This window comes from Salmo salar, chromosome 15 (assembly GCF_965601325.2).
Source record: "Salmo salar chromosome 15, fSalSal1, whole genome shotgun sequence".
Classification (NCBI taxonomy): Eukaryota; Metazoa; Chordata; class Actinopteri; order Salmoniformes; family Salmonidae; genus Salmo; species Salmo salar.
The window spans coordinates 84,949,792-84,965,611 of NC_138305.1; the positions used below are offsets into that span (position 1 = coordinate 84,949,792).

Consider the following 15,820-nt stretch of genomic DNA (forward strand, 5'->3'; position numbering starts at 1 on the left):
TGGGATACTGAGACAGAGTTGGTCCTTGTGAAAGGAATGAGACCGATTTCATTCCTGTATGATGACCACAAATCAGAGTGGGCCTAGAAATATGATATCCACAGTATCTTGGCCTGAGCTCAGTCTTGCTCGACCTCTTCGGACTCTGTGTCACAGCCAGAAATATCAACTCAGGGATAATCTTCAGACCTTAAAGTTTCCGGAATGGTGACTTGCTCAGGTATATCATTTTTAGATAGCTAAATGTCTCATTAGGCCCATGTAATACATAGTCACCTCAAATTATTGGCACCCTTGATAAAGATGAGCAAAAAAGACTATAAACCAAAGACAAAAACTGAGCTATATTGTATGCTCCAAAAAGTTTAAATTATTTTATATTGATATAATTGCTCAGAGAAATAGATTGTTTCAAAAAAAATTCTCTTAAAAAGATGGGTGAAGAATTTTGTAAAGATCATTTTGACCCCTCTGTCAAAGTGGTCAAAAGTTTAGTATTTAGTTCCCTATTCATAGCGCACATTGACTACATCAAGCTAGTGACTACACAAACTTGTTGCATTCACGCTTTGTTTTGGTTGTGTTTCAAAGATCATACCCTTAAGACATGCTAACCTCTCACCATTAGCAATAACAGGGGAGGTTGCCATGTCTTGGGGGTATGATCTTTGTTCTTTGGCCCTAATCTATAGATTTCACATGACTGGGAATACAGACATGCATCGTGACACATCTTCTTCGCATAGAGTTGATCAGGCTGTTGATTGGAATGTGGAATGTTGTCCCACTAGATTTGTTGCTTGATATTGGCGGGAACTGTAACACGTGTTCCTACACGTCGATCCAGAGCATCCCAAACATGCCTGGGGCGTATGCAGGCCAGAAACTGGGAAATATTCAGCTTCCAGGAATTGTGTACAGATCCTTGCGACATGGGGCAATGCATTATCATGCTGAAACATAAGGTGATGGCAGCTGATGAATGAGCCTCAGGATCTCATCACGGTATCTCTGTGCATTCAAATTGCCATCGATAAAATGCAATTGTGTTTGTTGTCTGTAACTTATGCCTGCCATACCATAACCCCAATGCCACAATGGGTCACGCTGTTCACAACGTTGACATCAGCAAAATGCTCGCCCACACGACACCATACATATGGTCTGCGGTTGTGAGGCTGGTTGGATGTACTGCCAAAATCTATAAAACGACATTGGAGACGGCTTACGGTAGAGAAATTAACATAAAATTCTCTGGCAACAGCTCTGGTTGACATTCCTGCAGTCAGCATCCCTCAACTTGAAACATTGTGACAAAACTGAACATTTTAGCACCCGTGTAATGATCATGCTGTTCAATTAGCTTCTTGATATGCCACACTTGTCAGGTGGATTGATTATCTTGGCAAAGTAGAAATGCCAGAGAGAAATACGTTTTTTGTGCATATGGAACATTTCTGGGATCTTTTATTTCAACTCATTAAACACTTTACATGTTGTGTTTATATTTTTGTTCAATGTACAGTGCAGCTCTGGCTGAGCCACTCAAGGGCATTCAGAGACGTGTCCCGAAGCTCCTCCTACATTGTCTTGGCTGTCCTGTTGGAAGGTGAACCTTTGCCCCAGTCTGAGGTCCCGAGTGCTTTGGAGCAGGTTTTCATCAAGGATCTCTGTACTTCGCACCGTTCATCTTTTCCTTGATCCTGACTAGTCTCCCAGTCCTTGCTGCTGGAAAACAACCCCACAGCATGATGCTGCCACCACCATTCTTCACTGTAGGGATGCTGCCAGGTTTCCTCCAGACATGACGCTTGGCATTCAGGCCAAAAAGTTCAATCTTGGTTTCATCAGACCAGAGAATCTTGTTTCTGATGGTCAGAGTTCTTTAGGTGCCCTTTGGCAAACTCCAAGCAGGCTGTCATGTGGCATTTACTGAGGAGTGTCTTCCGTCTGGCCACTCTACCATAAAGGCCTGATTGGTGAAGTGCTGCAGAGATGGTTGCCCCCCAGGTGGACTCAACTCAATCAAGTTGTAGAAACATCTCAAGGTTGATCAATGGAAACAGGACGTACCTAAGCTCAATTTCGAGTCTCATAGCAAAGGGTCTAAATACATATGTAAATAAGGAGTCATTTTTTTTATTTTTAATGCATTTCCAAACATTTCGAAAAACCTATTTCGCTTTGTCCTTATGGAGTATTATGTGTAGATTGATGAGAAAAATGTTTTATTTCATCAAATAAGTCAAGGGGTCTGAATACTTTCGGAATGCACTGTATATACACACACCAAATGATTAGCTGAACATAGTGGCTTCAGAAAGTATTCATACCCCTTGGCTTATTCCACATTTGGTTGTGTCACATCCTGAATTCAAAATGGATTACATTTATTTTTTCTCACCCATCTACACACAATACCCCATAACGACAAAGTGAAAACGTGTTGGATTCGACATTTTGAACATTGAGATATTAAAGACATGATAGATCAGACGCGTAGTACATTAAGAAGTGAGATCTGTAGAAAGACAGAGTGGGTTTGGAATGTGCTGGACCGATGGGAGGAGAGCACCGTGTTGATAAAGGAGAGACTCATGGACATCTGTGGATTAGGTTGAGGTCAGAAGGTGAGGTCAGATCCCCTGAAGGGAGTAATAAGGGTTTAATATCCGGTTACTCTTTTCCTGTAGAACCATAAGATGAAAGGATTGGAGAGAAGGAGGAGTGTCTTAAGTGGGATATAGATATCTGTGATGTAAGAAATGTTGGGTTGTCTGAATTACAGCTGTACAGAACCTTTGGACAGAATTAAACTTGGTTAAAGATTCTCTAGTGTCCGTGAGGTATTTACTCTCAAAAATAAGAACCTAACACGTTTAGACATTTATGCAAATGTATGAACATGAAATACAGAAATATCTCATTTATATAAGTATTCACACCCCTTTTCTATGACATTCCAAATAGAGCTCAGGTGCTTCCAATTTCCTTTGATCATCCGTGAGAGGTCACTGCAAATTGATTGGAGTCCACAGAGCATATCAGAGCAGAAACTCTACCATGATGTCCAAGGAACTATCCGTAGGTCTCCGAGATAGAATTGTGATGAGGCATACATCTGGGGAACGGTATGAAACAATTTCCAGAGTGTTGAAAATTTCCAAGAGCACAGTGGTGTCTATCATTGGAAAATTGAAAAAAATATGGAACTACCCAGGACTCTGCCTAGAGCTGGCAGTCCGACCAAACTGAATTAGTATTTGGTAGCAATGCCTTGAAATTGTTTAACTTGGGTCAAATGTTTAGGGTAGCCTTCCACAACCTTCCCGCAAAAAGTTGAGTGAATTTTGGCCCATTCCTCCTGGCAGAGCTGGTGTAACACATTTGTGGAGTGGTTGAAAAACAAGTTTTAATGACTCCAACCTAAGTGTATGTAAACTTCCAACTTCAACTGTAGATATATAGTTGGAAGTTTACATACACTTAGGATGGAGTCATTAAAACTCGTTTTTTAACAACTCCACAAATTTCTTGTTAACAAACTATAGTTTTGGCAAGTCGGTTAGGACATCTACTTTGTGCATGACACAAGTAATTTTTCCAACAATTGTTTACAGGCAGATTATTTCACTTAGATTATTTCACTTATAATTCACTGTATCACAACTCCAGTGGGTCAGAAGCTTCTGATAGGCTAATTGACATCATTTGAGTTAATTGGAGGTGTACCTGTGGATGTATTTCAAGGCCTACCTTCAAACTCGGTGCCTCTTTGCTTGACATAGTACGCAAGTATAAACACCATGGGATCACGCAGCCGTCATGCCGCTCAGAAAGGAGACGTGTTCGGTCTCCTAGAGATTAACGTACTTTGGTGCAAATCAATCCCAGAACAACAAAGGACCTTGTGAAGATGCTGGAGGAAACAGGTACAAAAGTATCTATATCCACAGTAAAACGAGTCCTATATCGACGTAACCTGAAAGGCCGCTCAGCAAGGAAGAAGCCACTGCTCCAAAACCGCCATAAAAAAGCCAGACTACGGTTTGCAACTGCACATGGGGACAAAGATCGTACTTTTTGGAGAAATGTCCTCTGGTCTGATGAAACAAAAATAGAACTGTTTGGCCATAATGCCCAACATTGCGTTTGGAGGAAAAAGGGGGAGCTTGCAAGCCGAAGAACACCATCCCAACCGTGAAGCACAGGGGTGGCAGCATCATGTTGTGGGGATGCTTTGCTACAGGAGGGACTGGTGCACTTCACAAAATAGATGGCATCATGAGAGGGGAAAATGATGTGGATATATTGAAGCAACATCTCAAGACATCAGTCAGGAAGTTAAAGCTTGGTCACAAATGGGTCTTCCAAACAGACAATGACCCCAAGCATACTTCCAAAGTTGTTTCAAAATGGCTTAAGGACAACAAAGTCAAGGTATCGGAGTGGCCATCACAAAGCCCTGACCTCAATCCTATAGAAAATGTGTGGGCAGAACTGAAAAAGCGTGTGCGAGCAAGGAGGCCTACAAACCTGACTCAGTTACACCAGCTCTGCCTTGAGGAATGGGACAAAATTCACCCAACTTATTGTGGGAAGCTTGTGGAAGGCTACCCTAAACATTTGACCCAAGTTAAACAATGTAAAGGCAATGCTACCAAATACTAATTGAGTGTATGTAAACTTCTGACCCACTGGGAATGTGATGAAAGAAATAAAAGCTGAAATAAAGCTCTACTATTATTCTGACATTTCACATTCTTAAAATAAAGTGGTGATCCTATATAAAAGTCCCCTTTTCAGGTCCCTGTCTTTCAAAGATAATTTGTGAAAATCCAAATAACGTCACAGATCTTCATTGTAAAGGGTTTCAACACTGTTTCCCATGCTTGTTCAATGAATCATAAACAATTAATGAACATGCACCTGTGGAACGGTCGTTAAGACACTAACAGCTTACAGACGGTAGGCAATTAAGGTCAGTTATGAAAACTTCGGACACTAAAGAGGCCTTTCTACTGACCCTGAAAAACACCAGAAGAAAGATGCCCAGGGTCCCTGCTCATCTGCGTGAACGTGCCTTAGGCAAGGAGGCATGATGACTGCATATGTGGCCAGGGAAAGAAATTGCAATGTCCGTACTGTGAGACGCCTAAGACAGCGCTACAGGAAGACAGGACGGACAGCTGATGGTCCTCGCAGTGGCAGACCACGTGTAACAACACCTGCACAGGATCGGTACATCAGAACATCACATCTGTGGGACAGGTACAGGATGGCAACAACAACTGCCCGAGTTACACCAGGAATGCACAATCCCTCCATCAGTGCTCAGACTGCCCTCAATAGGCTGAAAGAGGCTGGACTGAGGGCTTGTAGGCCTGTTGTAAGGCAGGACCTCACCGGCAACAATTTCGCCTATAGGCACAAACCCACCGTCGCTGGACCAGACAGGACTGGCAAAAAGGGCTCTTCACTGACGCGTCGCGGATTTGTCTCACCAGGGGTGACGGTCGGATTCGCGTTTATCATCGAAGGAATGAGCGTTACACCGAGGCCTGTACTCGGGAGCGGGATCGATTTGGAGGGTCCGTCATGGTCTGGGACGGTGTGTCACAGCATCATCGGACTGAGCTTGTTGTCATTGCAGGCGATCTCAACGCTGTGCATTACAGGGAAGACATCCTCCTCCCTCATGTGGTACCCTTCCTGCAGGCTCATCCTGACATGACCCTCCAGCATGACAATGCCACCAGCCATACTGCTCGTTCTGTGCGTTATTTCCTGCAAGACAGGAATGTCAGTGTTCAGCCATGGCCAGTGAAGAGCCCGGATCTCAATCCCCATTGAGCACGTCTGGGACCTGTTGGATCGTAGGGTGAGGGCCATTCCCCCCAGAAATGTCCGGGAACTTGCAGGTGCCTTGGTGGTAGAGTGGGGTAACGTCTCACAGCAAGAACTGGCAAATTTGGTGCAGTCCATGAGGAGATGCACTGCCGTACTTAATGCACCTGGTGGCCACACCAGATACTGACTGTTACTTTTGATTTTGACCCCCCCTTTGTTCAGGGACACATTATTCTATTTATGTTAGTCACATGTCTGTGAAACTTGTTCAGTTTATGTCTCAGTTGTTGAATCTTGTTATGTTCATACAAATATTTACACGTTAGGTTTGCTAAAAAATAAACGCAGTTGACAGTGAGGACGTTTCTTTTTTTGTTGAGTTATATATTTTTTTTATTAAATCTTATTTACAAAAATCTGCAAGGAATAAGAGAAAATCCCCAAATCCAGATGTGCAAAACTGATACAGACATACTCAAGACGACTCAAAGCTGTAATCACCGCCAAAGGTCCTTCTACAAAGTATTGACCCAGGGTTGTGAATACTTATGCAAATGAGATATTTATACTTAATTTTCAATACATCCACTAACATTTCTAAAAGCATGTTTCACTGTCATTATGGGGTTGTGTGTGTGTGTAGATTGGGGGGAAAAAATAAATACAAAAATACACACCAATTTATTTATTTTTTTAAATCAGGCTGTAACAAATCAAATTTTATTTGTCACATGAGCCAAATACAATAGGTATTACCGTGAAATGCTTACTTACAAGCCCTTAACCAACAATGTAGTTAAGAAAAATACGACTTAAGCAAATATTTACTAAATAAACTATAAAAAAAGTGACAAAATAACAATAACGAGGCTATGTACAGGAGGTACCGGTACAGAGTCAATGTGTGGGGGTAGAGGTTAGTCGAGGTAATATGTAAAATGACTATGCATAGATAATAACAGCGAGTAGCAGCAGCGTAACAAAATGTGGAATAAGTCAAGAGGTATGAATACTTTCTGAAGGCACTGTATGTCAAGGGTTTTTGAAAATCAGGAAGGCAGAAATCTCTGCAGAATTGCAGTTCACAGTCAGCCTAAAACATGACATAGTTGCTGCTGACACACAATGGAAGTGAAACAAGCTCCAAAATGGCTATTGTACAAGTATGCCCAAACATTTCTCCCCAAACACAAGTGGTTAGAACTTTGCAGGACTTCAAAAATATCAGCCATTATGTGTTGTGATATACAATGATACTTACAAATACACTCTCCACTTCTCTGGTTGAAGAAGATGTATTGTCCATTTCTGAGCTTGACTGAAAAGAAAATCTAAAAAGAACCATTTCAGGTAATGAAATGACCACACTCATATCAGTGACTTGCATCTTATGAGAGGTTGAATTGACAGTCTTCCAAAATAAAAAGGAAACAAAGCTCCTTACTAGCGAGAGTGACACAGACAAGCTGAAATCTTAGAAGACAACATCTAGGTTAGGGCTATTCAAATGGCAGCCAGCGGGCAAGATGCGGCCGTTTACCAATTTAGATTGGCCATTTGATTTAGATTGGCCAATAACTTTCCTTTCGTTTGTTGTTGTAACGAATTCTTTACAGTCATATTTTTTCTCCATCATATTTTAAATAACTTGTAGAAAATACACTTTATGACCCTGTCATAAAGCATTATGACCATCATAATCATATAAGCCAGATATGCCTATCACGTACTTTCCCTTGTCAGTCATCAGTCAAAAAGAGGGTGTCTTGTCCTGTTCCTTAAATCTGCTCCTGCATGCATCCCAGTCATCAGAAACAAAGCATTTGGGTAGATGCATGTCTGTCATCAATGTGTGCACAATTACAATGATAATTTAACATGGTAAATTTCAGAAAATGTTTGGTAACATAAACATACTACTGGACAAGTAGGCTATGGTGTAATGAAATGTTTTGCTTTGTGTGGTAGGTTGTGGGTTTTGACACTTATGTAGGTGTCATAACCAGCCATAAAATAATCTAATATGTCACAACAGGTGTAAATATGCCAGGTTATGTTATCTGTTATTACATATTATGACATGGTTATGACCGTTTCATAACGTGTAAGGACGCTGGGTGTCAAGTAAAGTGTTACCGAAATGCTGTATTTTCCCAAACAACTTTGCAAGGAGATTTGGTGAGTTTAATCTGCCCACAGAGGTGATGCATTTTATTAGGGGCATGTTCGATACTGAAGGGGGGGGCACTTCTATGCGAAAGCTAAACAGGTGCCGACGTCACTCAACGAGGGTTTCCTCCAGCTGTAGACATGCAAACATCTTATCTGAGGCAGGCACTTAAGTCTGTGGGCTGTGCAATGTTTTGGACTGAGCATATTACTGCAGAGTAATTCCCAAACATGACAGCACTGGTGTTGTTTCTTTTAACGGTGTTTGGATCAACATACACAACATATAAATCCAGCTTCTCTCACATGAAAACGAACACTGTTCTTCTCTGTCAAATGTGCATCTTCAACACTGCGGGTTGCCCTGAATTCATATGTGCCAATTTTTTTGCTCGTTCACAATTTAAAAAGTGCATCCAACTTGGAATTCTAACTCGGAAACTCTGGCATTTTTCTACAGCTCCGACTTTCCAACCTGAAGATTACTGACATTGTGATTTGACCCTGTTTTTTCCCCAAGTTCCCAGTTGTCTTGAAAGCACCATTAATGTTTCTGCACTTTAATGTTCCACCATTATGCAGTTTTACATATTCATGATCATTTCATACTTCAAAACATGTTCATAACAATTATCAGATTATCTTGAACCATCATCATAACATGGCCTGTGCATTGTAACAATTAATAAACCCTTACATTATTGTCAGGTTAATAATTTTACTGATAAAAGTCTTTACAGTTTGAGAAGAATACCTCTGATTTTTATTGACAAATATCTATCAAATAGGACACAACGCGTGATTTCTGATTGTGTCAAGTCTAGAGTTTTCTGAATATTACAAAAGGTGAACCGCAGGGATCAGTATTGGGACCTGTTCTCTTTCCCATTCATATAAATAATATTGGTCTGTGTTAAAACTTGTAACATTAATCTGTATTCAGATGACACTTATGTATGCCATTGTCCCAACTGTTGACAATGCTATATTAGAGCTGCAATTTGACTTTGTTGCCTTACAAAATAGCCTGTTTGGTTTAAAACGTGTACTTAATGCGGGCAAGACTCAATATATGTTGTTCTTTAATCCTCGCAAACAAAAAGCATTTGACTACATATTTATTCATTGGATGGTTCTCCCATCAATCTGGTTCCCGGCAATAAATATCTGGGCATTTGGATTGACAAGATTTAATGTTTAAAAAAATATATAAACGAGCTAGTTAAAAATCTACGATTTAATGTGGGCTTCTTTATAGAAATATGTCTTGCCTCTCCCTAAATAGCAAGAAGCAGATTGTACATTCAACTTTCGTGACAGTTCTTGATTACGGTGACACCATTTACCAGACTGCAGCAGCCATTACTCTTAAACCTTTGGAGGCCATGTCTCCCATAGCGCCCTTCACAGGTGACAGCTTCAATACTCACCACTGAATGCTGTATCAAAAGGTTGGCTGGTCCTCATTAAAATCCCGTAGATCACTTAATTATTACCTTTTTGTTTACAAAGTTCTACTACACAAGCTTCTGACTTATCTAACTTCACTGTTCAAATATAAAAACATGAGATACCAAACCCGTCCACAAGGTTGGTTGAATCTTAAGGTTCCTCGGGTCTCCACCGAACTAGGTAAATCCGCTTTTAGTTTTAAAGCACCTCATTGCTGGAACCAACTATAAAATACATTACAATTGCATTTTCTGGTGCCCCTCTGGCAATTTAAAATATTGATTGGGGACCTGCTTATTGAGGAATGTAATAGTTTTCCTTGAATATTTGTGTAGTGCTGTATTTTACTTGTTTCATATTGCATTTGATTTTTAGATTTGTCTTATGAAATTATATATAGAGGGCTCCCTTGTGAAAGAGAACCTCATCTCAATGGCGACTCCCTGCTAAAATAATGATACAATTAAATAAAATTAACTGGCAACATTGCCCAGCCCCTCAACCCAATACAGAGAGAGGTAGGGAACTGGCAGTAATTAGACACTGAATGCATGTATTCACTAGGAAACAACATTAATACATGTAGCCAAGGATGCACAATAAATTAATTGGCTAGCAAGCCTACATGAGGCAGAAAACAACTGGCTGAATGTCGAATGTTTTTAATCAGATAATGTTACAATATCTTACCTCCACACCAGTTGGGAAAGAGTGCTTTGTCCTACTAAAGCGTCAATTGGCCTGTTTAGTCCCTGAAAGAAAACGGATTGAAAAAAATGATTTGCAACATTTCCTGGCTAGCCAAATCACCAATTCAGGATTAAAAAAATAAGCGGTTCTTTGTAGTTGACACATTCCTGAATTTACAATTAAGTTTAACTTTGGTTGTTTATCTAAACTCTGCCTGCTGGCGATCAGTAGGGACATAAACGTTCAGCCTGCTGCAGAGACCCTATCTATGGTCGCTCTAGTCTAGAGCCCTGGTTATATTGTATTTTATGAGCATGTTTTACATCTCTAAATGGATAAACTTGTGAGAAATGTGACTATTGCACAAATCTGTGAGTTTGCTTAATTTATTATCATCCTAAAGTAAGATATTTAATTATTTTTGCCATATCAAATAAAATATAGGATTAATATCTAATTAATGTATATTACGCTACTTTCCGTGATGTGGACAGTATATAAACTGTGTGTTACTACTACATTACACAAACTGACCACATCGAATGGGGGGAGGGTTACACATGCTTTTTACCTCAGATTGGTGATGTTAGTATAAAAGTTTATCGTCAACACGATGACAAAATATCAATTGCTTAAAACAGATCAATATCTTTGGTGTTGTACTGTTGATTTTGTCATACTCGCTGAGGGTAGCAGGATTTAGAACGCTAATAACATTTTCTTTCTCAAATGGCGCAGATAATTCGGGCGGTCTATATAAAAGTCGATTACTACACAACAATAGACGGAATTGAAAGTCAAACGATTACTTAAATAGCAGCCAACCGTTGTCAATGTTGATACCTTATGGCGGGTCATGATTCGTTGTAAATTAACTAAACAGAAAAAGTGTTGTATTCCCTTTTCCATGATGGCAGCCTCCCGAAATCAACATCCGCCATTTCAAAATATAGATATATATAGAAGCCCTATACAATATAGAAGCCTTATACAAATTCTCATCTAACCAACTATGTATAGGTTATTCCAAGTTTCCGCGTGGCCTTTGAATAGCGTTAGTTTAAACAGCGCTACACCCCCAAACGTTTACCCCCTGTTTTATTGATTTCAGTATGATATCGATGGAAGTGATTAACAGAAAGGTGTTGTTACACTTACCTCGTTGGTGACCTACTTGAATCAAAATGCAACACTTCAAATTGTAGCTAGCTGTCTTCTACAAATTGTCCTCCAACCAGTGATGTACACATTAATCCCTGATTCCGTGTGGTTTTTGAGTGTGTGAGATTTAACAGCACGTGCAACCCAATCTTCCCCCCTCTCGGGAAATTGATTTCAACATGATAATAGATTGGAGTGATTGACAAAACAGTGTTGTGTTTCTCTTTTTGTTTTGGTGACCCCCATATCCAAATGCAAATGACTGTTGTGAAGGGTGTCCTCTAACCAGTGAAGTAAAAATATCCTCATTCCATGTGGTTTTTGAGTTGTGGCAGCGCATATCCCCCCCATCGATTAATGATTTATTACCACTTGACAAAACTGGGTTTTGGTGCGTGTGGAGTTTATAAAACTACAAGTAATATGATTACTATTGTTGCACATGTAAGTGTAGATAGTAAATTGTATGTTTAGTTTTTCAATATATCCCGAACTGTTTCTGCATATTGGTTATTGATTTTGACACTTTAAAACTGTTGGACATTGGGCTATTTATTAATGTCTTGTCAACAGGAAGCAGCGGCTGCATCATTTTCAACTAAAGTTATAGGAATATAAATTGAACGTAACACTTAATTTAATGGTATTGTACTGCTGAGTCCAAAAACTTGCAGTGATTTATTTATTTTGATGATTTACCAAGAATCACCAAAACGGGTTTTTCGTCCCTACGTTACTAATCGGACCGTAGTGTCCAACAACGTAAGCTAACAGTAGTTAGCTAGATAGCTTGCTTGGCTAGTGGGCTGATGTCGAAAACACACTCGGCGTTGCATGATCGAATGATCGAATTAAACATTAAAATGAAAGTAATTTGTTGAATAAATAAACGTTGTACTCACATTTCATGAAGTTGATCTTTGTTATTCAAGGGAGAAAGCGTTCTCCCAAGAAATCTTCTTCAAATGAGTGTGGCAGATCACAACCAACTGATAGGTGCATACAGCGCCACCTTCTGTACTGGAGTGTGAGGCCTTCCCTATTAATCGAGGCTATTAATACATTTCTCTTATCCAGGCCCTGTTTTTCTGCCTACTTCTGGAATGTGAATTCATTACACTTTGAGACAAAAATGTATGGGAAAAGGACCCTACCAACTAACCCTACACCCAAAAAACCGCACCACTATTCCACTACTTGGACCTATCTGATCCTATCCCAAGCCGGCAGCCTAGGAGAGCCTGGGAGAACCCGGGACAACTATTGCTCAACATTAGCGTCACGGGAAGCGTGTGTGTGGTTTTGTCAAGAAGGGATAGAGTTTTGTCAAAATATACTTTTTGTAGCGGGTTTAGGAGAACTAATAAAAAATACGAGGTCAAATCATGAAGTCGGTGATCTTCAGGTCGGAAAGTCGGAGCTCTAGAAAGAGGCCCGAGTGGGAATTCTGAGTTGGATGACCGGTCAAAATGATTTTTTTTCCCAGGCGGAGCTCGTTTTCCAAGTTCCCAGTTGTCTTGAACGCACTGAATTCGGAAGTCGGAGATTTCCGAGTTCTCATTTGTTTTGAACAAGGCATTCAAAGCGCCACCAGAAAGTGGTGAATGAGCGAGATTTCTTGCACGTTATCGTCACAAACCTGACATTTTTAAAGAGACGGTGTACAATGTAATGCGTTTCAATAATAATATAGTGCTTTACACAATGTAGAAACAACTTATTTTGTAATTTCAATGACAGGTATTGGTATCAACATTTGAGCTTTTATAATAAGCTGATGTATTTACAGTGTTACACATTCGTTTCTATGGCACAACATGTGCTTCAAATGTAGCTAGAATTCATATAGTCCCAATATAGACTGTATCTCCCCCCAAAATTCTGGCGCTCCTAAATTTAATTTGGGGGCTCCTAACTTTCTTTAAGAAGGAAGTACCAGTGCTACCAATATTTTCGTTTTAAATTTAGAGCCCTGAACGCAGCTATAATTTTCTTTCTCAAATAACACGGATAATTCGGGCGGTCTCTATAAAAGTCACTAGCCACACACCAATAAGACAGTCACACTATCGCTTAAATAGCAGCCAACGATTGTCACTGTTTTTATTTTTTTTAACCTTTATTTACTAGGCAAGTCAGTTAAGAACACATTCTTATTTTACAATGATGGCCTACCCAGGCCAAACCCTCCCCTAACCAATTGTGTTCCACCCTATGGGACTCCCGATCACGGCCGGTTGTGATACAGCCTAGGATCTAACCAGGGTCTGTTGTGATGCCTCTAGCACTGAGACGCAGTGCCTTAGACCGCTGCGCTAATTTGATATTCTATGGTGGGTTGTGAAAATGTTTTTTGTTCCCTTTTCGCTGATGGCAGCCTCCCGAAATTAACATCAGCCATTCCTGTACACTGAACAAAAATATAAACTGAACTTGCAACAATTTCTAATATTTTCGCTCTGGATAAGAGCGTCTGCTAAATTACTTAAATGTAAATGTAAATTTTACTGAGTTACAATTCATATAAGGGAATTAGTCAATTGTAATAAATGTGCCCCTAATCTTTGGATTTCACATGACTGGGAATACAGATATGCATCTGTTGGTCACAGATACCTTTTTTTTTTAAGTAGGGGTGTGGATCAGAAAACCAGTCAGTATCTGGTGTGACCACCATTTGACCACATCTCCTTCGCATACAGTTGATCAGGCTGTTGATTGTGGCCTGTGGAATTTTGCCCCACTCCTCTTCAATGGCTATGCGAAGTTAACCTGTTGGGGATAGGGGGCAGTATTTGCACGGCCGGATAAAAAACGTACCCGATTTAATCTGGTTACTACTCCTGCCCAGTAACTAGAATATGCATATAATTGTTTGATTTGGATAGAAAACACCCTAAAGTTTCTAAAACTGTTTGAATGGTGTCTGTGAGTATAACAGAACTCATTTGGCAGGCCAAAACCTGAGAAGATTCCAAACAGGAAGCGCCCTCTCTGACCATTTCTTGGCCTTCTTGATCATCTCTATCCAAAACAGGGGATCTCTGGCATAACGTGACATTTTCTAACGCTCCCATAGGCTCTAAGAAGGTGCCAGAACGTTGAATGATGACTCGGCCTGCTGAAAAACAGTAGCGCATTTGGTAAGTGGTCGATCTGAGAACAATGAGACTGGGGCGCGCGTGCACGAGACGACTCCATGTTTTCATTTTCAGTCTTTGAACGAAAACAACGACTCCCGGTCGGAATATTATTAAAAATGTATTTTAAACAGCGTTTGACATGCTTCGAAGTACGGTAATGGATTTTTTTGTCACGAAACGCGCCGGGCACCCTTCTTTACCCTTTGGATAGTGTCTTGAACGCACAAACAAAACGCCGCTATTTGGATATAACTATGGATTATTTGGAACCAAACCAATATTTGTTATTGAAGTATAAGTCCTGGTAGTGCATTCTGACGAAGAACAGCAAAGGTAATCACATTTTTCTTATAGTAAATCTGAGTTTGGTGAGTACCAAACTTGGTGGGTGTCAAATTAGCTAGCCTGTGATGGCCGGGCTATCTACTCAGAATATTGCAAAATGTGCTTTCACCGAAAAGCTATTTTAAAATCGGACATAGCGATTGCATAAAGCAGTTCTGTATCTATAATTCTTAAAATAATTGTTATGTTTTTTGTGAACGTTTATCGTGAGTAATTTAGTAAATTCACCGGAAGTGTTCGATGGGAATGCTAGTCACATGCTAGTCACATGCTAATGTAAAAAGCTGGTTTTTGATATAAATATGAACTTGATTGAACAAAACATGCATGTATTGTATAACATAATGTCCTAGGAGTGTCATCTGATGAAGATCATCAAAGGTTAGTGCTGCATTTAGCTGTGGTTTTGTTTTTTGTGACATTATATGCTAGCTTGAAAAATGGGTGTCTGATTATTTCTGGCTGGGTACTCTGCTGACATAATCTAATGTTTTGCTTTCGTTGTAAAGCCTTTTTGAAATCGGACAGTGTGGTTAGATTAACGAGAGTCTTGTCTTTAAAATGGTGTAAAATAGTCATATGTTTGAGAAATTGAAGTAATAGCATTTCTAAGGTATTTGAATATCGCGCCATGGGATTCCACTGGCTGTTGAGTAGGTGGGACTAGCCCAGAGAGGCTAATGGATATTGGCGGGAACTGGAGCACGCTTTCATACACGTTGATCCAGAGCATCCCAAACATGCTCCGTGGGTGACATGTCTGGTATGCAGGCCATGGAAGAACTAGGACATTTTCATGCTGAAACATGAGGTGATGGCGGTGGATGAATGGCACGACAATGGGCCTCAGGATCTCGCCACGGTATCTCTGTGCATCAAAATTGCTATGATAAAATGCAATTGTGTTCATTGTTAGTAGCTTATGCCTGCCCATACCATAACCCCACTGCCACCATGGGGCACTCTGTTCACAATGTTGACATCAACAAAACGCTCGCTCACAGGACGCC

At 40.3% G+C, this 15,820-nt stretch overlaps 1 protein-coding gene across 1 annotated transcript in view; it reads right to left on the reverse strand.

Moving 5' to 3' along the window:
* The window catches only part of LOC106572013 (uncharacterized), a 17,941-nt gene extending 5,611 nt beyond the window's left edge, over positions 1-12,330 (reverse strand). Inside the window, exons 1-3 of the mRNA XM_014145709.3 lie at positions 12,225-12,330; positions 10,162-10,223; positions 7,112-7,181 (exon numbers count right to left, since the gene is read on the reverse strand). Coding sequence (XP_014001184.2) covers positions 7,112-7,156 — 45 coding nt within the window. The 5' untranslated portion in view covers positions 7,157-7,181; positions 10,162-10,223; positions 12,225-12,330. The remainder of the gene's footprint in view (positions 1-7,111; positions 7,182-10,161; positions 10,224-12,224) is intronic.
* Between the last annotated feature and the right edge of the window lie 3,490 nt (positions 12,331-15,820).